This window comes from Stomoxys calcitrans, chromosome 2, assembly GCF_963082655.1.
Source record: "Stomoxys calcitrans chromosome 2, idStoCalc2.1, whole genome shotgun sequence".
In the NCBI taxonomy this organism is placed as follows: Eukaryota; Metazoa; Arthropoda; class Insecta; order Diptera; family Muscidae; genus Stomoxys; species Stomoxys calcitrans.
Window position 1 is genome coordinate 176,588,075 of NC_081553.1, and position 26,979 is coordinate 176,615,053.

Here is a 26,979-nt window from a genome sequence, read left to right on the forward strand (position 1 = left end):
TGTTGGGTATCATAACAAAACACGTCGTGCGAAATTCCATTCCATTCGGATAAGAATTGCGCCCTCAAGAGGCTCAAGAAGTCAAGACCCAAGATCGGTTTATATGGCACCTATATCAGGTCATGGACCGATTTGAATCATACTTAACACAGTTGTTGGATATAATAACAAAACACGTTGTGCAAAATTTCATTTCAATCGGATAAGAATTGCGCACTCTAGAGGCTCAAGAAGTCAAGACCCAAGATCGGTTTATATGGCAGCTATATCAGGTTATGCACCGATTTAAACTATACTTGGCACAGTTGTTGGATATCATAACAAAACACGTCGTGCAAAATTTCGTTCCAATCGGATAAGAATTGCGCACTCTAGAGGCTCAAGAAGTCAAGACCCAAGATCGGTTTATATGGCAGCTATATCAAAACATGGACCGATATGGCCCATTTACAATACCAACCGACCTACACTAATAAGAAGTATTTGTGCAAAATTTCAAGCGGCTAGCTTTACTCCTTCGGAAGTTAGCGTGCTTTCGACAGACAGACGGACGGACGGACGGACGGACGGACGGACGGACGGACGGACGGACGGACAGACGGACGGACATGGCTAGATCGACATAAAATTTCACGACGATCAAGAATATATATACTTTATGGGGTCTCAGATGAATATTTCGAGTAGTTACAAACAGAATGACGAAATTAGTATACCCCCCATCTTATGGTGGAGGGTATAAAAAAAATTAAAATATATGCCATTTGAAAATGGATAAGGATCACTGTTTTGAAATGATTGAACCTGATGTGATGTTGAGATTACGTGCAAAATTTCAAATCCATAGGTAGTATGAGCGACTCTTGGCAGACCCCTAAAGTTGGTCACCTCGGCATTTCGAAAATTGTTCGAGCCATCAAATCTTCATTTGTGGTCCCATTTTTAAAATTCTTTTTTCACTGGATAGTGTTAAAAAAAACCCTACAAACAATTTCGCTGGAGGTATAAAATATCTCCACTGGTTTTGGGAATATACGAGTTTTAATTTTTATTTGCTGAAATTTTATTCGAGTGGACATACTATGGACATACACATAAGCCAGTAATCAGCTTATTGTGCTCTCTAAAAAACAAAAAATTATGAAAAATTTGAAAAATCTCCTTGGGTTTTCAAAACAAAAGGCCCAGATCCCCCATTTAGGCCACCCACCACCGTAGGATAGGGGGTATAATCATTTGGTCATTCCATTTGCAATACATCGAAATATCAATTTCCCACCCTACAAAGTTTATTTATTTCGTCGCAAAATTCTTAGACGATCTAATGATGTCCGTCTGTCCGTCCGTCTGTTGTAATCACTCTAGAGCCTTAAAAAATTGAGATATTGAGCTGAATTTTTGCACAGATACGTCTTATTGATGCACGCTGGTTAAGTTTTTGAATGGGCCAAATCGGACCATATTTGGATACGGCTGCTATATGGACCGATTTTCCGATAAAGGGTCTAATGCCCATAAAAACTTTATTTTTCATCCGATTTTGCTGAAATTTAAAAAGTGAGTAGTTTAAGGCCTTCCGACAACAGACCCAAATATGGTTCAGGTCGGACTATATTTAGATATGGCTACCATATAGATCGATCTCCCGATAAAGGGTCTGAAGCCCATAAATGCTTTATTTAGTACCCGATTTCGCTGAAATTTAAAGCAGCGGGTTATTTTAAGCCTCCCGAAATCTTACCTAACTATGGTTCAGATCGGACAATATTTAGATATAGCTGAGTTATTTTAAGCCTCCCGAAATTTGACCTAACTATGGTTCAGATCGGACAATCTTAATGTATAGATGCCATATAGACCGATCTCCCGATAAAGGTTCTGAAGTTCATAAAAGCTTTATTTATTATCCGATTTCGCTGAAATTAAGAATGGTGCGCAGTTTTAAGCCTCCCAACATCCGAACCTATTATGGTACAGATCGGACTATATTTAGATATAGCTGTCATATAGACCGATCTGCCGATAAGGGGTCTAAAGCCAATAAAAGCTTTATTTATGATACAATTTCGCTGAAATTTGCAATAGAGAGTTATTTTAAGCCTCCCGATATCTGACCTAAATATGAATTAGATCGATCCACATTTAGATAATGCTGCCATATAGACCGATCTCTCGATAAAGGGTCTGAAGGCCATAAAAGCTTTATTTTTTAACCGATTTCGCTGAAATTTGCAACAGTGGGTTATTTTAACCTCCTGACACCCGACTTTAAAATGGTTCAGATCGGATTATATTTAGATATAGCTGCCATATAGACCGATCTGCCGATAAGAGGTCTGAAGGCCAGAAAGTTTTATTTATAGCCTTGGTTTATTTTAAACCTCCCGAAATCTCACCTAAATATTTAGATATAGCTGCTATATAGACCGATCTCCCGATAAAGGGTCTGAAGGCCATAACAGCTTTATTTATTATCCGATTTCGGTGAAATTTGAAAAAGTGAGTTTTTCCGAGCCTCAGGATATCCGACCTTAATATGGTTTAGATCGGTTAATAATTGGATATATCTGCCAAAAAGACCAATGTTTTGTTCTAACAAATTGAATAGTGGCATATATATCAAACCACTCAATGTCCGTGCCGAAGTTGGGTTCTTAAGTTATCCAATTTTCACAAGACGAAATGGGGTTTACATTTATACCCGAGGTGGTGGGTATCCATAGTTCGGCCCGGCCGAAATTAAAGCCTTTTTTACTTGATTTTTTTTACTTCATATATCCTCTAAACACAAGCAACATATTTTTTCTCAAACAATTTTTGTAGCTTCCACAGCCAATTTACTAAAAATGGCAATTAGGATACCATCTTTGCCTGAAATGTGGATTTATTTCAAATCTCTCGACAGATTTTTTTTCGAATATTTTCCAGGTGTGAGACCTTTTTTTAAAGTTGGTTCAGGTACACTTTGTCTATGAACTGGCCTATCTGTGTCCCTTTAATATTAAAATCTAAACCAAATCCACAACGCCCCTCAAAGTATACAATAAAAATGCAATATATTTACTTTAATCCTCAAACTATGCAAAAACTGTAACGCTCTCCCTTTTGCAATTCCAATGACAGTTCAGTAGTACTATTTGAGATATAAATCTCTTTGGTTTTCCAATATTAAGTTATAAAGCTTGTTGTTTTCCCTAGATTCTCTCTACAGTTTTACAATTCATATTTGTGAATCCAAGGAACTTTTGTTATAAACTATAGCATAGCTAAAAGGCGAAAGCGACGAGAGCAGCAGCAGCAGGAAAAAACACCCCCTCAATAATGTGACAAAAACTTGCTTTCGAAGATTTAATAGATTTCAGTTCAGTTTCTTCTTAGTTTTGTTGTTGTTCTTGTGCAAACTGCAATAATCAATTTAATAGCGAACACTGCTCAAGACGCCCCTTTTTCTTTCACTCTTCCTCTCTCAATCTCTTTCAAAGAAACTTTCGTTTTTCTTTGGCAAATAGTTTTTACACATTTGTCATCATTGCAATGACTAGAGCGTAGTAAAAATCTCTATTGCATATAAAATTGCATTGGTAGATATCATTCGATGGCGACAACCAAGACGAAGGCTTGTTTTTTTTTGTTTCTTATATCCTGTCTTTGCTACTGTTGCTTCTCGTTTGCCATTTTTCTTACTTCCAACACATCTGCATAAAACTTAAAGAAAATTGATTCTTTATGGGATTTTTTCTTTTTTATTTGACAACAACTTTTTTCTTGTTTCAAGAAAAACAGAAACGAACTCTATTGAATGTATTGCAAAAATGGGAATTAGAGCGTAAAACTTTCGAATAAGAACAACTTAATTTGCTACGGTAACTTGTCCAAGAAAGAAACAAAAACTATAGAAATCTATACAGAGTACACTTTCACAGCTAAATATTCCATTATGCCCATTATGTAGCGTCAAAAGTTTGTAAAGGGCAAATTTCTTCTTTTGATTTTTTTTTTGGAGTGTTGCTTTTAATTTCCATTTTGAACCAGCAAAAAAATTTAAAGCATATAATGGAAAGTAATCTTATTGAAGAAAGAGAAGTTAAGACCTGCACTGTATTGCAACTGCCTCACAAAATTCGTATAGCCGGTTTGAAATCTTAATCTCCATATCATACAACTATCTCAACTTCATTCTTATAAACTTCTATAGGTTGCCTCCCTTCAATATATGTGGTGTCAAATGCATATAATGTGGCTTGTGCGGTTGGGGCGAAGTACGTAATTTCTGGTAAACATTCTCCACGAAGCTTAATGCACTATGGCAATGAGAGCCATGGAAAATGGTGTAGTGGAAATTATAAATTTACTCTATCTTTTTGGGAAGAAAGGAAGTTACCGCTATTAGACCAATAATGCTATATGGTGTTGCGATCTGGTGGACGTCATTTCAAACAAGCACGTAGTTTTCCACAACCTGATGTTTCAAACTTAGGTAAGGTTAGGTCCGGTTCAAGTGGCCGACTGGCATAAGACTCACTTAGACGTTATCGTCCATTATGATAAACCAGGAACAGGAGATGGAGGATACCTTCTACTTCTTACCGTTGAACGATCAAGTTCGCTTGAAAATGCTCAACAACTTGCGAGTGTTCCTATTCGCTAAATTAGACAAGTTCTCAAAGAAATGAGAATCTAACGTGGAACTCCTTCAATTAAAGTAAAGTAAGTGAGAACATCGAGGAAGAAGAGACTTTAGAGAATCTGCTGGCCCAGTGTCCACACACACAGCAGATGCTCTGTAGTCTCTTCTTCCTCGATGTCCTCACTTACTTTACTGTGATTGGCCATTACAGGAAATTTATTCCTCAAGCCGAACGTAGAGGACACAGTGGACACACATACAGCAGATCCTCTATAGTCTCTTCTTTCTCGATGTCCTCACTTACTTAACTTTAATTTGCCATTTCAGAAAATTTTTTCCTCAAGCCGAATGTTGAATAGATGCTCAAGAGCCTCTATTTTCTGCGCTTCGTCTCCGATTTCTGATACCCAGTTTCGAAATGTCGCTCTCCGCTTGGTCACTCCATCGGAGTTTTGGTCTTCCCCTTTTGCGTTTTATTTTAGGGTCGCCTTCAAAAGACTTTTTTTGCTGGAGCTTCTTCATCCATTCTGACAACATGACCTAGCCAAAGCAAACGTGCGTTTAACTATTCTATCATACTATTCGTCATACAGCTCATGGTTCATACGACGTCTATATTCTCTCTTTACGCAAACTGGTCCTTATATTTAACGAGGGATATTTCTATCAAACTCTCCAAGAACTGCCTCATACTCGTATGCTTTCGAAGTACCCATTTTCCGGAGCCATATAACAGCACGGGTAGTTGTTGTTGTTGTAGCAGTGTGTTGTACACTGAGGCGGCAGCCCTTACCGATAAAGAATCTCAGCGGGTCAATGCGGAACGTACAACCGGATGCCAAGGGATTGTTCACGGATAGTATCAGTGTTTAGTATAATATTGTCCTTTGTTGTTAGCCAATATTACACTTCGTCGCATTTCAAAACTGGTGTCATTTGTTGAGGTTACGGCGGTGCCCAGGCAAATAAAGTTGCTGAATAGCTCAAAGTTTTAGTTTCTAAATTTCTCCATTTTCTTTATCTGATCGGGAGTTGATATTATCCACTTTGTCCTATCTCCATTTACTACCAAACCCACTTTCGTTGATTCTCTCTCGATACATTCAAAGGCAATGGCTGAGACGTCCTTACAGCATCTGCAGCAGTCGTTACTTGCAAATTTCAGTCGGTCAACATGTTTTCCGATCAGACGGTGACCCGTCATTGGGGACACAATGTTCCAGAGAACTGTTCTAGCCAGCGTCACCAAAGCGGTAGACCTCTTCAAGTCTAGATTTGGCCACATAATTTTAGAATGTGCACAACCCCACCCTTTATGACCATCTATCATTCGTTGTCCTTCGGTCTGATCCTCAGAACTTAGTTTATATGTCGCTAGAGGCATTTCCACAGATTCCAGTTTTCCTGGAATGTGTAAGGTAGTTGCTAGTCTCGCATGCTCGTCAGCTTTACAATTCCCTGGGATATCTCTGTGGCCCGGCACCCAGAACAGTTCAGCTATCTCCTTGAAAGGTATGCTACAGTCGAGGGCGGGTTTTGAGTATAGATATACTTTCTCCAGGGATTTAATGGCTGCCTGGCAATCTGAGAAAATGTTTATATGTAAGCTATTCTCCAAATTATTGAACCGCAAGGATCTCCGTTTGATACACATTACAGTGATCGGGTAACTTACTCGATATGACCAGTTCTAGTTCTTCAGAGTACACTCCAAAGCCTACCTGGTCATCTAGTTTGTAGCCATCCTTATAGAAGTACATGTAACTTCTATTACCAGGGACATTGTATTGGGTTGCCCAAGAAGTAATTGCGTATTTTCATATAGTCGGCGTTGACAAATTTTTTCACAGCTTGTGACTCTGTAATTGCATTCTTTCTTCTGTCAGTTATCAGCTGTTACTTTTAGCTTGCTTTAGAAAAAAGTGTAAAAAAGTATATTTGATTAAAGTTCATTCTAAGTTTTATTAAAAATACATTTACTTTCTTTTAAAAAATCCGCAATTACTTTTTGGGCAAACCAATAGTTCAAATCGTTTTAAGTATTGGGAATAGTGGTACAGTACTTTTATCTAAAAGCGGCTTAGGCAGTGTGTATTCCACACTACCTGGAACATAAGGCATTGAATCAAGTATAAAACAGTGTCTGTAGCCGTCACATGACCAAAAAGAGAGCTCCCATAGCCCCACAGCAATGGTCGAAGCCATTTGTCTAGCCACAATGTCTAGAGGTATAAGATGTAGCATTAAATTCAGTGCATCAGATGATGTCGTCCTCAGTGCGGCAGTGATGCACAAATAAGTCATCCTTTGGATCCGGTATTTGGTATTGAACCAGACTACAATACCATATAGCATTATAGGTCTGACAACTGCAGTATATACCCAGTGCATGATACGCGGTTAAACACCCAAATTTTGATAATGGCTGCCTTGCAGGTGCATAGGAGATGAGTTGTCTTTCTTGCCCATTCCAAAATGTTTGATTTAAAGTTCGATTTCCTGTCCAGCAACACACACTTTTATTTTGCATTTTCAGTAAATGGACTATTCTCTCCTCCCACTGTGGGTAGCTTGTGGTACTGCTTAAACTAAAAACTTCCGTCTTAGACGGATTTAGGCCAAGACCACCTTCGGTGGCCCACTTCGTCGTTTACGTAGAGCTTCCTGAAGTATCGAGTACTTCAATAAGAGCGCAATAAAAGTTTTTTTTTAATAAAACTAAAACGGTTGTGGAAATCAATGAAATTTCTGCGAAAGTACATTCGATGCCATTATGCATGCAACTCGATTTCTTTTGCACGACCAACACGGCCACGATTGCAAAAGTACAGATGCTCAACCCAATTTTCGACGATCATGAACATTCAACTAAGGAGCTGGGGCAAACTTCTCACACATCACTATGTGCTGCACGATTCAAATTTTAAGCTCAATGATCAGGGGCCCCTTTTTTACAGCCAAGTCCGAAAGGCGTGCCGCAATGCGCACCTATTTGCGGAGATGTACCTCACAGGTGTCGCCAGCATTAGGAGGGGATAACCACTGCCGAATATTTTTTCTGATGTTCTCACCACGATTTGAATCCAGGCCTTTAGCGTCATAGGCGGGCATGTTAACCTCTGCGCTACGGTGGCCTCCGATCGGCCGATACTGCTGTAATTTCACGCTCGATTTTCGTAAGAAGTTCATCAGTCACCTCTGGCTTGCAGGCATAGCCTATAGACTTGACGTAGCCCAACAGGAAATGGTCCAACGGCGTCAAATCGCATGATCGAGGCGTCCAACTAACTGAACCATTGCATGAGATAACACGTTCGCCAAACTTGGTTTCCAATAAATTGATTGTGACATTCGCTGTGTGGTGGTGTGGCGCCGTCCTATTGCCACCACATGTCCTCCAAGTCCATATCATCCAATTGGAGCCAAAAATATTCTGTAATCATTTAACGGTAGAGTTCACAGTAACGTGCCAGTCTTGATCATCACAGAAGAAGTACAGCCCAATGATGCTGCCGGCCCATAAGCCGCACCAAACCGTAATTTTTTCGGATGTAACTATGACTCATGGAGAAGTTGCGGATCGCCGTCTGACCAATGACGCATATTTTGCTTATATACGAAGCCATTCAGCCAGAAATGAGACTAATTGCCTAAGATGATTTTTCGATGAAAACGATGAGGCCACTGACTCCGAAATTCCGACTCGTTGTTGGCTCGTTAATCTTTCCATCATGAAATATCAAACCTTACTGAAGAGATATGTCAAATGAGCGGCAAAAACTAAGGCGTCGTTTGTTGTTCCTGTCGGTACAGTTTTGTAGTGGCCCTGGAAACTTTCCCCTAACCGCAAAAGCCACGTCAACAGCATAAGCGATCATTTTTACAAACTTTTTCTTCCATAAGTTACTAATAAGCTTTCTAACGGTAGTGTTGATGTCTAACAACTCCAGCTCCTCCATGGTTTACGTCGGTTTAACATTATGAAAAACACATTCAAGAAATGCGGCCATTGTATATTCCTTGACAGCAAGATAACCCTCTATGAAAGGCGACTAGGTCGTGAAGGGCTGTTTCAGTGGACTTGCCCTTACTATATGCCAGCTGTTGCAGAGACAGGCAATCTCCAGGGATCTTTGCCCTAAGATATGTTTCTTTTAACTTCTCTAGAGTCTTCAGCATAAAGTATGACATACTAATGGGACGAAAATCTTTCGCCTTCGGGTGACAAGGTTTATCAGCTTTTGGATTTAAAATGGCCTTTGTGTCCCTCCAATCGTCAGGTATCTTGCAAAGACTGGGATAGTATATCTCCCTAAGCTAAGGAGCCAATCTATCGGACACAGTTTGTAATTAAACCGGTGATACAAAAACTAAACTTTTTACCGTCCAAAGGATTTTCGACTCAGACACAATTTCCCCAATAACCTCCGACGAATGCATATCAGTGACAACCTCTTCTGGCGCTACATTTTCCGTTGGAGTGCTTCCTGGGAAATGTGTATGAACAAGTAGTGTTTCCTCACTAGACATTGTTCATGGATTCTGAGACTTCTGTGTATATCCCACTGTAATAAATCTCGAGGATAGAATCATTCTTAACCTAGAGGTCTCTGATGTATCTTTCACGGAGCTGATAAATTCCACCCAGGATTTGTTCTGAGCCTTTCTCAGCTAGCTCAGCCTTATAAACGTCCCAATTGTGCAGTTCCCAGATGGCCTTCGCTCTGTTGAAGAGTTTTCTGATGCTCCTCTTTAGACAAACGAGCCATCGAAGGCTTTTGGGACGACACAGTCCAAGTTAAGGGCGTGGGCTACAAACGCTGTCTCTATGGAATAGCGAAACGGTTGGCAGGACGCCGAAAATCCTGTGGGGAAATCCTTGTCGTGAGAAGATTAGGCTATTACTGAAAAGAAGTAACAAGGAGGTCAGTATAGCTGTCGTTATCATAACAGTAGTAACTGCAGCCTTTGAAAGAATCGAAAGAGAGTCAGTGAAAATGGGTCTGGCAGTAAATGGAGATAAGACGAAATGGATGGTCTCCACTCCCAAAAAGCCTTGTACAACCGAGCAGATAAAGAACATGGAGAAAGTTGGGAATCACAACTTTGAGATAGTCAGTAACTTTATCTACCTCGGCACCGCCGTAACCGAAACGAATGACACCAGTTTTGAGATAAAGCGAAGAATTATACTGGCAAACAGATGCTACACTGATACTACCCGTGCTGTTATATGGTTCTAAAGCATGGGTATTTGTGAAAGCAGATGAGGCAGTGCTTGGAGTATTTGAAAGAAAGATTCTTCGTAAAATATATGGACCAGTTTGCGTTAACGGAGAATATAGGCGACGTATGAACCACGAGCTGTATGAGCTGTATGACGACGATAGCATAGTTACACGAATCAAAATACAACGGCTGCGTTGGCTAGGTCATGTCGTCAGAATGGATGAAGAAGCTCCAGCAACGAAGTCTTTTGAAGGCAAACACGGTGGTACACGCAAACCGGGAAGACCAAAAGCCCGATGGAAAGATCAAGTTGTGGGAGACACCTTGAAACTTGGTGTCAGAGATTTTAGAATGAGCGCAGAAGATCGAGGCGCTTGGAACGCCTCGATCTTCTGCTAGTGGAAGAAATATTCTGTCATAGCCAATTAAAGTAAAGTAAGTATCATAACAGCACAGATACTAGACTACGAGCTCACTTAGGCAAAATCGGTGCGGCAAGTAATGGCATGTGTAGGGCATGTGGGGAAGATAATGAGACGTTGTAGCATTTCCTATTTTCGCGGCCAACAGGCACCGGTGCATAGGAGGCGATACAATACCCGACATGAACCAACGTAGGGTAGTGATATGGAAAACAATTGAAGATTTTGTGAGTAGCACAGAATTCCTAACTTGGATTTTCTTTTTCGATATTGCTTTTTAGTATTTGGAGCGCACAACAAGCCGTTTACTAGCTAAGGAGTACGTCCATAGTGATATAGGGCGGATAAATATCCGCACCCTCTCTTCATCCTAACTTAGGATGAACTAGTTTTGGGTCCACCATGGCGGTCGATGTTTGCCCCTTGGCTTGGCACTAGGACATGCTGACACAAGCGATTCATTCAGGCCCTTCGTGATTGGTCATTATGGCTATATCCTCTGCAGTTGCCACTTCTTTTCTGGTCTAGAGGGGATAGTCGTGCAGAAATAGTGCCGAAATCTATCCCAATCCGAATGTCCTCTGTTTAGAGGACCAGTTCTGCAGTAGTTTGTTCAAGGCTGAAACTAATTTAACGATTATCAAAGAAGCTGAGGTCATCCAACACTTGCCAGTCACCACTGGTGATATGCTTTAGCATCTCTTCCAACAATGAGACATTTTTCCCTGCAGCAGCGGCTTCAGCTAACAACTTAAGGCTGGAAGACGACATCTCCGAATCGTGTGCTATATAGAGGGCAGCCAGCCAGTAATGAGACTTTTTTAGTTCAAGGCTGCCTATTACTAAATCTTAAGTGCTTAGCGACAGAAGAAGAAAAACACTTAGACTACTCTTTGCAAGAATACAGGCTCTGTGTCTCCCATTCTCCGTACCCTTGAGTGGTTTAAGTCCAGGTATTCTTAGTCCACGAACCATTTCTCCACACACCCATGGTTCCTGGATAAGAAGCACATCAAATCCCCATGCCTTCAGAAACACCATTAGTGTCGCCGAAGCGGCATCCTCACCAGGATGCATAAAAAAATTTGTTGTTGCATATATGTATGTGATATGTGTTGTCCCTTCAAAAAGCTTTGAAGGCTTAAAATTTGAAATAAACCTCAAGAAACTTTTGATTCATTAAAAATTATGGGTTGCCCAAAAAGTAATTGCGGATTTTTTAAAAGAAAGTAAATGCATTTTTAATAAAACTTAGAATGAACTTTAATCAAATATACCATTTTTTACACTTTTTTTCTAAAGCAAGCTAAAAGTAACAGCTTATAACTGACAGAAGAAAGAATGCAATTACAAAGTCACAAGTTGTGAAAAAATTTGTCAATGCCGACTATATGAAATATCCGCAATTACTTTTTGGGCAACCCAATACATATTCGTTGACTGTTGGGTCCTAATGGAAATGTTTTAAAAGACAAGGCCCGATAGGAAAAACTTCATTCACACTACATGTAAAAGGGTTACAAATAAATTTCATATTATATTGTTTTAATATCCACAGAGGAGCAAATAAACAGTTATAAATACAAAGTTCATAACATTTTATCATTTAAAATAAAAACATGAAAAAAATAATGAAAAAAAAACTGCTAAAGCAGAGAGAGCATCGGTCAAAAAACCAAACAAAGTAACCATGAAAACATTTTGCCAATACAAACATGTAGAGAGAGAGAGAGAGGGAGAGAGAGGGAGTCAACAGTAAAATATTGCAAAAAGTGACTATAACGATATTTGTAAATGTTGCAACAATAAATCCCATGATATTTAACGGTCATGTTGTGCTGTTAGCAGACCAAGAACCACAAAATACACAAAAAAAAGTAAACATTGCGGCAGACAGTCAGTAAGAAGCGAGGAATTGGCCATTTCAAATACTTCATGGCCCAAAAAATTCAAAGGGTCGCTGGCAGAGGGATATCTAGAAAAAGAGAGAACCATTAGTATACACAAATGGATTGCTGGTTACTCTTTGCCGCCGACGCCTCCATCATAGTTTGATATCAATTGGTAAACATTTGTGCAGTCAACGGAACATGGCAAATAATACAGCGGAAATACTCATGGAGCAGGACCACACAGTTGGGAATAAAGAGCAAGGACCCCCCCAGCACATACACACATACAGCAACAGTGAGGTTGGGCGCTTCGATATTTAATGGATGCTGCTCCTTCATTTCTCCCTGCAATGTAACTTCTACGAGTATGCTGAGCCCTTTTTCTTTCGTTGATTTTTTTTTTTTTGCCAACTTTATTTTACCATGCATTTTCACGAGCAATTTATAAATTGTTTAGTGTTTTGGGCATTCGGCGATGGCAGTGCAGACTGTTTGGCTAGGGCAAAAAAGGATAAATGGCTGTGCGCTGAGCAATTGAAGAGTGGAAAGGGAAAACATAGATTGTCGAAAGTTTATGTTTGTTAAGAAAATAGTTACCTTCAGTATCGCTGGTGTCCGAAACAGGTGGCTCACTGGCTATGTATTGGCGGCCACTCAACAAAGTACTCTCGACAATTGGACGTTTATCCTCCAATTGACGGCGGAAGGCTTTGTGATCGTCCTGCAATGACAGAGAAATACAAAATGAAAGGAAAATGAAATAACTACGATTAAAGGATGTGAACGATTTCTGGAGGATGATATAAAAATAAAACGAAATATATGTAAAAGATAATAAATGAGAAAGTTAAAACTTCAGACAGCATCCGTAATAGGTTATTTATGGTGGTCATCCAAAGGAGTGGCGATAATATGCCCCCCTGTTGCCACTTTCTCCCTTATATATTTATGTCACAAGACCCACAATTTATCCCCTTGTTCCTTAGCATATGGTTTATCTAGTCTCTAAGGACCGGGTCCACCCGGTACTGGTCTAAGTATTGGATCAATGTGTCGCTCCGCACAATGTTAAAAGCCCCCTCGATGTCAAAGCATACCGCCAGTGTGGCATCGAAGGATTCTTCGATTTCATGCACAACCTTGTGCAGGGCAGACTCCACCGACCTTCCCTTGACATAGGCACGCTGTTTGTATTTAAGCAGTTCGCTGGAAATTATACTCTTTATCATGGTGTTCACAATATGTTCCATGGTTTTTGGACGTAAGGCTTATGGATATGTAGGCCTTTGGTGTCGCATAACCTGCCTTGCCGAGCTTGGGTATAAACACCCCCCTTGCCTCCTGCCAGGCTTTCGGAGTATATGCAAAACCCAGGCACGCTGTGAAAATATTGGCCAGGTGGGGCCCCAGATAGTGGGCCTCCTTCTATAGTAAAGCTCTTCATGGGCCCGGTCCACCCGGCTTTGACAGAACATTTGTTCCACTAGCCGAACATAGAACAGCGTTCCAAGCGCCTCGATCTTCTGCGCTCAAAATCTATGTCACCAAGTTTCGAGGTGGCTCCCCCCACTTGATCTCTCCAATGGACTTTTGGTCTTCCCGGTTGGAGTGTACCACCGTGTTTGCCTTCAAAAGACTTCCTTGCTGGAGCTTCTTCATCCATTCTGACAACATGACCTAGCCAACGCAGCCGTTGTATTTTGATGCGTGTGACTATGCTATAGTCGTCATACAGCTCATACAGATCGTGGATCATACGTCGCCTATATTCTCCATTAACTCAAACTGGTCCATATAGTTTACGAAGAATTTTTCTCTCAAATACTCCAAGTACTGCCTCATCTGCTTTCACAAGTACCCATGCCTCAGAACCATATAACAACACTGGTAGTATCAGTGTCTTGTATAGTGTAATCTTCGTCTGTCGAGAGGGGGCCTTGTTTCTAAACTGCTTACTTAGTCCAAAGTAGCATCTGTTTGCCAATATTATTCTTCGCTTTATCTCAAAACTGATGTCATTCGTTTCGGTTACGGCAGTGCCGAGGTAGATAAAGTTACTGACTATCTCTAAGTTTTGGTTCCCAACTTTCTCCATATTCTTTATCTGCTTGGTTGTACAAGGCGTTTTGGGAGTTGAAACCATCCATTTCGTCTTATCTCCATTTACTGCTAGACCCATTTTCAGTGACTCTCTTTCGATTCTTTCAAAGGCTGCAGTTACTACTTCCGGTGACCGACCTATGATATCGATGTTGTCGGCATAGGCGAGTAGCATGTGCTCTCTTGTGATAAGTGTGCCATATCTATTAACATCTGCATCTCGTATAATCTTCTCCAGCAGGATATTAAAGAGATCACACGATAGGCTGTCTCCTTGTCTGAAACCTCGTTTGGTATAAAATGGTTTATAGAGATTCTTTCCTATTCCTACTCAGGAACGTGTATCCTGCAGAGTTTTATTAATTTTGCAAGTATACCAAACTCAGACATGGCTTGAAATACCTTTGAACGTAAAGTGGTATCGAAGGCGGCTTTGTAGTCAACAAAGGGATGGTAGGTGTTGATTTGTGCTTCTCGGTCTTTTCCAGGATTTGGCGCAGTGTGAATATCTGGTCTAGGGTCGATTTACCAGGTCTAAAGTCGCATTGATAGGGCCCAATTATCTCATTGACTTTAGGTTTTAGTCCATCGCACAGTACGCTCGAAAGTATCTTGTATGCGATGGGGAGGAGACTTATTCCTCTGTAGTTGACACATTCCGTCGTGTCCCTTTTCTTGAGTATGCGACTTGGTATGCTGAGATTCCAATCATCGGGTATGCGTTCTTCTAGGTAGAGTGCGCAGATAAGCTGATGCATTCGCCTTATCAGCGTGTCGCCTCCGGTCTTGAATAGTTCAGAGGGTAACCCGTCGGCTCCTGCTGCCTCGTTGTTCTTCAGTCGGGTCACTGCTACTTGGACTTCATTCTGACTAGGAGGTAAACATTCTATACCATAATCATTGATTGGACACTAGCAGTTGGGTAAAATGTTCTTTCCATATCATCAGCATGCTATCTGTGTCAGTTACCAGAGTTCCTTCTTTGTCTCTGCTGCACCAAAGCCTTCGGTTTAATGTTTAATTCTTTGGTAGAATTTCCGGACTTCATTCCGACTCCTGTACATCTCAATTCGCTCAGACTCACATCTTTCCATTGGAGAACACCGTAGCGCAGAGGTTAGCATGTCCGCCTATAACGCTGAACGCCTGGGTTCGAGTTCTGGCGTGACAATCAGAAAAATTTTCAGCCGTGGGTTTCCCCTCCTAATGCTGGCAACATTTGTGAGGTACTATGCCATTTAAAACTTCTCTCCGAAGAGGTGTCGCACTGCGGCACGCCGTTTGGACTCGGCTATAAAAAGGAGGCCCCTTATCATTCCCTTATCAAATGTGCCATGTACGGTTCAAATCAGTCAAGAACTTAATATAGCTCCTATAAAAACCGATCTCCAGATTGGACTTCTTGAGCCTTGGAAGCCGTAATTTTTGGCCGATTTGGCTAAAATGTTGCACATAGCGTTCTGTTACGACTTCCAACAACTGTGCTAAGTACGATCCAAATCGGTCAAGAACATGATATAGCCCATATATTTGGTTGCCCAAAAAGTAATTGCGGATTTTTTAAAAGAAAGTAAATGCATTTTTAATAAAACTTAGAATGAACTTTAATCAAATATACTTTTTTTACACTTTTTTTCTAAAGCAAGCTAAAAGTAACAGCTGATAACTGACAGAAGAAAGAATGCAATTACAGAGTCACAAGCTGTGAAAAAAATTGTCAACGCCGACTATATGAAAAATCCGCAATTACTTTTTGGGCAACCCAATATAAACCAATCTCCTGATCTGACTTCTTAAGCCACTGGAAGCCGCAATTTTCATCCGATTTGGCTGAAATTTTTCTGTGATGACTTCCAACAACTGCTCCTATATAAACCGATCTCCCGATTTAATTTCTTGAGCACCTACAAGCCGCGATTTTTATCCGATTTGGCTGAAATTTTGCATATAGTGTTCTGTTATGACTCTCAACAACTGCGGCAAGTACGGTTCAATTCAGTCTATAACTAGATATGGCTCCCATATTTTAGCAGAATCCACGGTGGTTGGTTCCCAAGATTCGACTCGGCCAAATTTAGCACGATTTTACTTGTTAGACCCTCCACCATAGGATGGGGGTATACTAATTTCATCATTCTGTTTGTAACACCTCGAAATATACGTCTAAGACCCCATAAGGCTATGTGCTTCCATCCGTCTGTCTGTCGAAAGCTCGCAAAATCTCTAAGAAGTAAAGAAAGGCGCTTAAAATTTTGCACAAATACTTTTTATTACTGTAGGTCGGTTAAGATTGTAAATGAGCCAAAGCGGTCCATGTTTTGATAAAGCTGCCATATAAGCCGATCTTGGGTCTTGAATGCATCAACCTCTAGAGGACGCAATTCTCGTCCAATTTGACTGAAACGTGGTACTTGCACGTGTTATTTTGGTAACACTTGCAACAACTGCTCTAAGTATGGTTCAAATCGGTTCATAACATGGTATAGGTGACACATAAACCGATCTTGGGTCTTGACTTCTTGAGACTATAGAGGGCGAAATTCTCGTCCGATTTGACTGAAATTTTTCATGTGGCGTTTTTGTATTACTTTTAACAACTGTGCTAAGTATGGCTTAAATCGGTTCATAACATGGTTTAGCTGCCACATAAACAGATCTTGGGTCTTGACTTCTTGACCCTATTAAGGGCGCCATTCTCGTCCAATTTGACTGAAATTATTCATGTGGTGTTTTGGTATTACTTTCAACAAGTGTGCTATGTATGGTTCAAATCGGTTTATAATCTTGTATAGCTGCCACATAAACCGATCTTGGGTCTTGACTTCTAGAGCCTCTAGAGGGCGCAATTCTTATCCGATTTGGCTGTAGGTTTTTCATGTGGTGTTTTGGTATTACTTTCAACAACTGTGCGAAGCATGGTCCAAATCGGTTTTTTACTTTTTATTAGTGTAGGTAGGGTGGGATTGTAAATGGGCCAAAGCGGTCCATGTTTTGATGTAGCTGCCACATAAACCGATCTTGGGTCTTGATTCCTGAGCCTCTAGAGGGCGCAATTCTCATCCGATTTGACTGAAATTTTGCACGTAGTGTTTTAGTATCACTTCCAACAACTGTGCTAAGTATGGTTCAAACCGGTCCATAATCTGATATAGCTGCCATATAAACCGAATTGGGATCTTGACTTCTTGAGCTACTTTTTCTTAGTAGCCTATAAGATTCTACTATAATATCGATGAGGGATGTAAGGTTCTTACCATTCTACAAGATCTTATGCCTTACATAAGCAGTGGAATTTTAAGGTCCCATCTACCAGACCATAGTTCTGACAACTGCAGTTTACAGCCTATTCTTGACTTGGAGTTTAAACCGCCAATAGTCCCTCGACAGATAAATAGGGCAATAATTACCAGCAATTGCCAGAGTGACACCATTATATAAAGAAGTTAACAAGGCTGAAATACTCAAAAACTTCCCGGCCTCAATGGGTTATCTCAATGGCTGTTATCAATGAACCCCAACCATATAAAGAAGACACCTTCAAAAATTTACAACCTTCATCATGTTTTCCATCATTTGCTTAACAAACTCCTACTCATCAATATTGCGCCGATTAGCTTTCTTTTACTTTGTCCGTGAGCAAAGAGAACTTTTGTGTTTTGCGTTTAAATGAATTCTTTTTTGGTAACTTAATAAATAATCTGTCCATCCGTGACAGAAGCGTTAAATTACATTTAGTTGTCATTTTTATTGGCCAAATTATAATGTACAGCTAACAAGTGCCACTTAACGGAATGCTCTGTAAGTTCATTATAATCACAGACACTCTATTCATGGCGTAATTGTTTAATGATGCCTAACACGGTCGTCGCAAAACTTGGCCGAGCCAAACAACATGGCACTCATATTTCACAAGGATATGGGATTGCGTGCAAACATAACTACAAGAGCCCTACACACACACACACACACTTACACCCGGTTTCTTGCAAGCGAACACGCACTCACTCACAGCTACTTGCAACAATCTGTGTAAAAACCCTGAATTGCCAACGGTGATAAGGCAGGCAGGACACGCACACATGAAATTTGCCAAAGATTTAATAAACAGGCGAATGTTTCGAAAGTGACATATCCAGCCACACAAAAGAAATAAAGTGGACAAGGACGAGAACGAGAACTCGAACAGCTACTAACGTAACACGTCTACATGTAATAGAAAACAAACACAATCGCCCCCAGAAATAATCTACACACATATTGACCATTAAGACTTTCAACCCCTCTTTCAAACAAAAAAAGAACCAAAAAGAGGTCAGTGGGAGGGAGTGTGAGAGAGTGTGAGAGAGTGAGTGTAAGGCAAAAAGGACATGTTACCGAAAATCACTTAACAGATGAAAGTTTTCGCCAGAAAATTGGAAGCAGAAAACAACTTCCAGGGAAAGTAGGTGAAAACAAGGAAAACAACACGTTTTCGTGTAGTTGTGTTAGCGACTACTTTTAAAGTGTTATCGACAAACACATTTTACACACTCGCCTACACACGCACCCACAGCAATGCTACTCGGGTAATGGGAAAAGGAAACAGGAAACAAATTCAATGAGACAGCCGCCGTTTCACATTGATGTTGATGTTTAACTCGTTGCTTGTAGCATGTAGCAGTAGTAGTAGTAGTTGTTGTTGTTGTTCCTTTGCATGCATGTTTGCAAATATGTGAAGTGGTCAGTCACAGTCTAAATGGAAATGAAGTCTGACCCAATACATGTAGGGAAAATTTACTGCAGAAAGTTATTTGGATGATTTGATTTGATGGGCGATTTAATGTAGTGATCGAAAAACAATACAGACTGATGGAGCAAGTGGACATTTGAAGCATTTCTAATATTTTTCCATTTGGAGTGAGAAAGAGAAATTACAACGGAAGGGAAGGTGGGCACCAATGCAGACCGATTATTTGCAGTAATAGGCAATAAGACTAAGATTTTTTGAACATAGTCTTGCTATGTCTCCCAAGCTAGTTAGCTAGTTCGAATCCTTGGGGGAAAAACATACAAGCGTTAGAAATATTTTCACTAATGCTGGCACTTTTGAGGTCGTCGCTCAAGTAAACTTCTTAACGAAGAGGTGTAGCTCAGAGGCACGTAATTCAAAATCCACTGCGAAAATGAGGTCCTTTATTAAGGCCAAACTTGGCTTGTTTGTCGGGGGGATAGCAGAAATCATTGAGCAAAACTGCACTCAAATCGGATAGGAATTGCGACCTCTAAAGCAGAGAAGCGGAGTCAACAATTTTACTCGACTCCACCCCCGATGCCACAAGACTGTTAAATGGTTCAGAAATCTCACCCCAAGAATTTTGAGAATATTTTTGGTTTGATTTGACCTATAAAAAATTGATGATTTTTAATAAGGCCTGTTTTTTCTGTCAGCCAACGCGCAGGGGATGTCCCCTATGAATGCAGTGCATTGCGTTGTCGAGAGGAAATTAGAAATTGGAGAGGGGGAAAATGATGTAGTGCTTATTGACGTTTGTCTTAAATCCTTGGATGTCAAAGTGAAATAAGAATTCTCTATATAATGCAATGTGCGGTCCGGTGGCCAAACGGGTGTTCTGGAGTTCCTGGAATCTCTAGTATCCCTGACATAGATCCTTACATCAGGAATAAGAAGACGAATATCAGATGAACACAAACCATGAAAGTACCGATAGAACAGCACCAAACAACCCATAATAGAGTTGGATACCCCACTGTCCCCAATCAACGCAATCGCTCTCCTCTGTACACGGTCCAATAGCTCCAGGGATGATTTTGAAGCTCCAGGCCATACATGTGAGTTGTACTCCATGTTCGGTCTTATGAAAGTGGTGTAGATGTTAAGAGGATCAGACGGAGTGAAGAAATTCTTACACCGTTTAAGGAAGCCTAAACACTTGAATGCTTCTTTCGACACTTCAAATACATGTTTAGCCCAATGGACATCACTTTGTATTTTCATAACCAGAACATCAAGAGCTTCTGATTGCTCAACATCTATGCCGTTGATAGACAATGATGATCGTAATGGGTCAGCGAATCGTTTGTATGACAACAAGCAGCACTGAGTCTTCCGTGCATTAAAATCTCCTCGATTCATTCGACCCCACACAGAAATGGACAGCAAATCCTGGCAGAGCGTATCGTCCATAACCCGACTCTTTTTCTCAATCTCTCGAAGGCTTGGTCTATGGTGGAATGAGTACGAGTGGCAGAGATTACTGTCCTCCGCAAATGAGTAGATCGAATTCGGTGTTTGACCCAACAGATTGATGATGAAAATTAGAAAAAGAGAAGGAGAAAGAACAGAGCCTTGTGGTACACTCATTGGATGAGAACCCATCTATAACGACTCGAATAGTTCGATCTCTGAGAAAGCTCGAAATAAATCGAACGAAGCCATTACCGACACCAAATGCGACAAGTTTTGATAGTAGTGCACCGTACCAGACTCTATCAAAGGCCTTGGAGATATCCAGAGCCACAACCTTACTCTCACCAAAATGGTGGATTGAGCGACTCCAACGTTCCGGCAGAAGTGCCATGAGGTCACCCGTAGATCGATTTCTGCGGAACCCATACTGTTGGTCGCTAAGAAGACCATTAGACTCTAAATACCTCACAAGATGGTGATTATATTGGGTATTGGCTGAACGTTCGCTAGCTTCCAACGCGCCGGGAAGACTCCCGCATGGTAGGCAAAGTTGAATAGGTTGCATAATGGACGAGCAAACGTCGAAGAACACTTGCGTAAGACAGGTGTTGATATGCCATCCGGGCCCGGGGATTTATTTACGTCTAGATTCTCAAGAAACCTTTTAACTACACGAATTCGAAAAAATATCTGGGTCATGACGCCAGACACATTTCCGATTGAGGGGAGTGGTTGATTGCTTTCCGGAAGGGAAGAGTTCCCTGCAAATATAACAGTCAACAGATTAGCCTTATCAACCGGGTCAGTGAACGTTTGATCGTCCTTAACAAGAGTTGGAATAGGTGAAGAACTACCTTTACTCTTTTCACGAACGACCAAAAGCTCTTACTTCCTTGTGTAGAAGCGATAAACTTAATACGCAAACGCTGTTCGTACAGAAATTTTTCGCGCCTAAGCACATTGGCACACGAAGATCTTGCCTTTATGCACAGCAGTTCAGTATTGGCGTTTTTATCTAAGCGCCAGTTCCTGAATGCCACCTCTTTCGATCTGACAGCATCTCTGCCTGTCAGGTTAAACCAACTTTTGTCGTCTGATTAAGCCGTTATAGTCTTAATTGGAATGAATGTCCTCATTCCATTCAAAAATTATCTTCTCAATCATTTCAGCAGTAGCATTTATATCGTCATCTAGAAAACTAGTTTCCAATTAAAACACTGAAAGAATTCATTGAGCTCAGCCCAACGTGCTTTTTCGTATGAAAATATTGACCGCTTCGGGACTGGGGAGGAAGCAGTACAAAGTGTAGAATACGAAAAATATGCTGAAACAATGCAGTGATCGGAGTTACAAAGAGGTGCAAGAGTATTTACTTCATACTTTTCAGGGTGACGGTGTGAAGTTAAAAAAAGGTCAAGAGTAATATTTTGGTGCCTTTGGACACATGCGATATGTGTCGGATCGTTCATTAGTTGTGCCAAACAATTGTGCGCAGCGAAAAACTTAACGTATTGGCCCTCAGGAGTCGTATGACTTGAATGGGAAAGCCAGGAGGAGTTGTGGATATTGAAATACCCAGCGACAACGATTTCAATGCCCGGAAAATCCTTTAAAATATTTGTAATGGAATCAGAAAGGGCGTCAAAGCCGTTCATGAAAGCCTCCCTTTCTAAGTTTGGACTTCTATATAAAAATCCAAAGTGCAGTATATGTGATTCAATCCCGAATTTAACCCAAAGGGAGTTAAATTCAGGATCCTGTGAGTCCAGGTGTTGAGGTAACGAGGCCTCTGTGCAGTCCTCTGGCCTTTACAGCCAAATCGTCTGCCTTTTTATTCCCCCTTACTCCGCAATGGCCCGGCACCCAAACTATGCTGATTTTGCCATAATCAGAGAAGGCGTTAATCCCTCTTTCACACTGCAGGACCTTACCATCCTGGTTGTTATTTCCCTTATGGCCATTTTACTGTCCGTAAAGATGTTCACTCTCGATGCCCTCGCATTAGCACCACACCACCTCATGCATTCCGTTATCGCCCGGATCTCAAACTGCAGGACCGTATTATGGTCAGGCAGTCTAAAACATATCTCAGTCCTTGGGTTCTCAATGTAGACTCCCAGGCCCACTCTTTCCTCTAGCTTTGATCCAGATGGCAATACTAGGATTTCGTTAGTCCAATACTGTGCCGATAGCAGCAGTGCCTCGCGCTCGACTACAAGCGTTTGAGGTATCTCGATAATACCTTGATGGTATGAGCTGCTCCCATCCTCAATCCATTCTCCCATCGCCTTAAGTCTCATAGCCACAATGGTTGCCTCACATTTATTCTGTAAGTCAATCGGTCGGATATCTAGAATAGAAAAGTCTCCAGTGCCTTAGTGGACGTGGTCCTCATCGCTCCGCCCATGTCAAGATAACTTGTTCTCTGAACCTGTTGTATGGTCCTTATGTTGCACTTTTTCTCCATAGCAGTCCACCAAACTACTGAGGCCTAAGTAAGTATTGGTCTAATCACGCTCCTGTAAAGCCAGTGGACTATCCTAGGATTCAGGCCCCATTTCGAGCCTACGGCCCGTCTTCATAGACCCCAACATCTGTGAGTCTTCTCAGTACGCTCCTGAATGTGAGACTTCCAATTCAGTTTCCAGTCCAAGATCACACCTAAGTATTGGACCTTGTCAGATATCGAAATCGTCTTATGCGTGGTGCGTTAAATTGGACCACCATCGCCTTCCTCGTGAACAGGCATATTTCAGTCTTCTCCGGGAAAACATTGAGACCTCTGGGTCTAGCCCAGTCATATACCATATGCAAGACCTTTCCAGCTCTTCTGCATAGCTCGTTCGGATCCTTACCCCCTTAGAAGTATTATAGTCCACTGGCTCTACAGGAGCGTGATTGGACCAATACGCCTCAGTACGTTGGTGGACTGCTATGGAGAAAAAGTGCAACATAAGGACCATACAACAGGTGCAGAGAACATATAGTGTTGGCATAGGCGAAGCGATGAGGACCACTCCCACTAGGGCACTGGAGACTATTCTAGATAACCGACCCATTGACATACAGATTAAGTGCGAGGCAGACACTGCGGCTATGAGACTTAAAGCGATGGGAGAGTGCATTGAGGATGGGAGCAGCTCATACCATCGCGGTATAATCGAGGCTACGATAGGAAACCTGGAAGGAAGGGATTGACGGAACCCTAGTATTGCCATCTGGAAGATCATGTTACACGGATGGATCAAAGCCAAAGGACAGAGTGGGCCTGGCTATAAGGGCAATAACAACCAGGACGGTAAAGTCACGAACAGTTTTGCAGTTTAAGAAGGAGATAAACGCCTTCTCTGAGGATGGGAAAATCAGCATCGTTTGGGTGCCGGGCCATAATGGAGTAAGGGGAAATGAAAAGGCAGACGATTTGGCGGTGAAGGCCAAAGGACTGCCGTCAATAAACTTGGTTAACCCAAAGCTTTTCGGGTCGACAAAGTCCAAGTTAAGGGAGTGGGCGATGAATGCGCATGCAACATTGTGGAACAGCGAAACGGTCGGTAGGACGGCAAAAATCCTATGGGGGATCAAGCTCATGAGAAGACGAGGCTATTACTGAAAGGAAGTAAGAGGGAGGTCAGTATAGCTATTGGTATCATAACGGGACACATAGAACTACAAGCTCACTTATGTAAAATCGGTGCGGCAAGTGATAGCATGTGTAGGGCATGCGGGGAAGATGATGAGCCCGGCTTTCGCGTCTAACATATACCGGCTCTTATGTGGAGACACAATATCAGACACGAACCAATTTAGGGGAGTGGTATTGATAACAATTAAGGATTTTGTAAGTAGCACGGAATTCCTAACTTTAAATTTTCTTTTTAGAGGTTACTTAATAGTTTTTAGAGCAAACAACAAGCCGATTACTGGCATAGGTGTATGTCCATAGTGGTATGGGGTGGATTTATATTTGCACCCTCTTTTTAACCTACACGTATCAAAATACAACGGCTGCGTTGGATAAGTCATGTTGTCAGAATGGATGAAGAAGCTCCGGCATAGAATTTTTTCGAAGGCAAACACATTGGTACACTAAAACTGGGAAGACCAAAAGCCCGATGGAAAGATCAAGTGGTGGCAGACACTTCAAAACCTAGTGTCCATGACTTTGAAATAAGCGCAGAAGATTGTGGAATGTTCATGGGCAAAATTTGCAAATTTGCAATGGCACTTGCCATCTCTCCATGTGTCCATGTTCGAATCGGCAGAGCCCGGCCGGGATTGGGGCCTGGACCAGCTTTTGCATTAAAGAAAACTTCATTAAAATATTATTTTAGAAAAAATTTAATTTTTTCGGGGAAATTTTCTATTTTTTTTACTAAATTTACTAACTTTAATACAGTGAACACTTGTGACACATCTTAAAGAGCTAACCAAACTTAATTCTACTCTTTAAGCTGCATCTCCATAATATGCCTTCATTCACTGCTCCCCCCCCATACTCAAGAGGCAATTACTGTCAGATTTCATACTTATTTGGGTTTTCCCCCTTAAGTAAGGCTCATTCTGATTTTTTGTTTCGTTCGACGTTCCAATTGGCTTTAAGTGGTTCATACATACATGTTACACACATTTGTTTTTGTGTACCGAACAACATGTAAAGTTAGGCAACTATGTATTGGATGTGTATATACATATATGTGTGGGTGCAAACATCAGTTAGGTTGTGCAATGTTTTATTTATATTGGTACAAGCGAATATTGGGAGCGATCGAAGAGCAAGGATTAATAAATGCTGTCACACAATTTTATAGCGATATGAAATATCTACTTTTCCGTTTTAATTAAGAGAAGTCCCTCGAACGAAAATTTGATTTCCAATTTAACCTTAATGAGATTTCAGATTTTTTAGATATGTTCCTTCTATGGAAATTGGAATTTTATTATAATTTGCCGCAAGTGATCGACAATATCTCAATGCAACTGTTTATTGTCAAGATTCATATGTAATGTTTGTCCCACATGCTTGCTTCCACCCTATTGTAAGCTACTTGCTGAGATTTTGTAACAAAATATTATTGGTCCTATTTACTCTGTGTAGCATTTCACTTTTATGCATACACACATACAAATATTCCAGTAAATGCGCTTATTTATGCTCTTATACACCCCTACACATTCGTGGTGTAATAGACCTGCATGTGTGTATGAATGCTTGTGTGTTTGAATGCTTGTGTGTTTGAATGCTTGTGTGTTTACTATACTTTCTTATACAAACACATATAGAATGCCCACGAGTATGTTCGTATTATTATGCATTGCCTTTGATTACTTTATGAGGTACTTGCTGTCGTATACTTGTTGGCTATTTGTCAGAGAAGTTTATATGACGTATACGTCACATAGTACCACGACTAGGCAAGTGTAAAAGCTTTCAGCAAACTAAGGTGGCGAACAGAACACATTTCTGCATAAAAAAAAACAAATCGAATACAGATGTTCACATGATTATAGCCTGTACCACCACTGTGGTACAGGGTATTATAGATTTGTGCATTTTTTGCAATGCTAAAAAGGAGAAGAGCTAGACCCATTGATAAGTATACCGATCGACTCATAAATGATGATTCGATTTAGCCATGTCCGTCTGTCCGTCTGTGAGTCCATGTATTCTTGTAATCAAAGTGCAGGTTGTATTTGTTGTCCGATTGTCACAAAATTTTGCACATGTCACTTTTTTGGCCCAAAGACAAACGTTATTGATTTTGAAAAAAATCGGTTCAGATTTAGATATAGCTCCCATGTATATCTTTCATCCGATGTGGCTTTTTAAGGCTGCACAAGCCACAATTTGCGTCCGATCTTCACAAAATTTGGTATTGGGTATTTTATTTAAGGTCTACATATGTGTGCAAAATTTCATAAAAATCGGTTCAGATTTAGATATAGCTCCCATATATATCTTTCATCCGACATGGACTTTTACGGCTGTAGAAGCCACAATTTTAGTCCGATCTTTAAAATATTTTGCACGTGTTATTTTATTTGACGTCCTTTTATGTGTGGAAAATGTCATGAAAATCGGTCGAGATTTAGATATAGCTCCCATATATTTCTTTCATCCGATATGGCCGTATAAGGCTGTAGAAGCCACAATTTTTTACCGACCTTTACAAAATTTGGCATGGGGTGTTTTATTTGACGTCTCCATATGTGTGCAAATATTCATAAAAACTGGTCCAGATTTAGACATAGCTTCCATATATATGTATCGCCCGATTTGCACTTAAATGGCCGTAGTAGCTACAATTTTCAACCGATCTGCACAAAATTTGGCACAGACTGTTTTGTTACAGCCCTTAATATATCTGAAAAAATTTCATAAAAATCGGTTCAGATTTGGATTTAGCTCCCATATATATCTTTAATCCGATTTGAACTACTAAAGCTGTAGAAGCCACAATTTTGGTCCGATCTTTACCAAATTTGGCGTGGAGTCGTTTTTGGGAAGTCTCAATGTGCAATATT

The 26,979-nt window shown here is 40.8% G+C and overlaps 1 protein-coding gene across 11 annotated transcripts in view; it reads right to left on the bottom strand.

The window, feature by feature from the left end:
* LOC106081495 (dystrophin, isoforms A/C/F/G/H) overlaps nt 1–26,979 on the bottom strand; it is a 1,057,252-nt gene that overhangs the window by 290,369 nt on the left and 739,904 nt on the right. For all 11 annotated transcript variants that reach the window (XM_059362799.1, XM_059362798.1, XM_059362797.1 and 8 more), the window contains one exon: nt 12,768–12,891. In XM_059362799.1, coding sequence (XP_059218782.1) covers nt 12,768–12,891 — 124 coding nt within the window. The remainder of the gene's footprint in view (nt 1–12,767; nt 12,892–26,979) is intronic.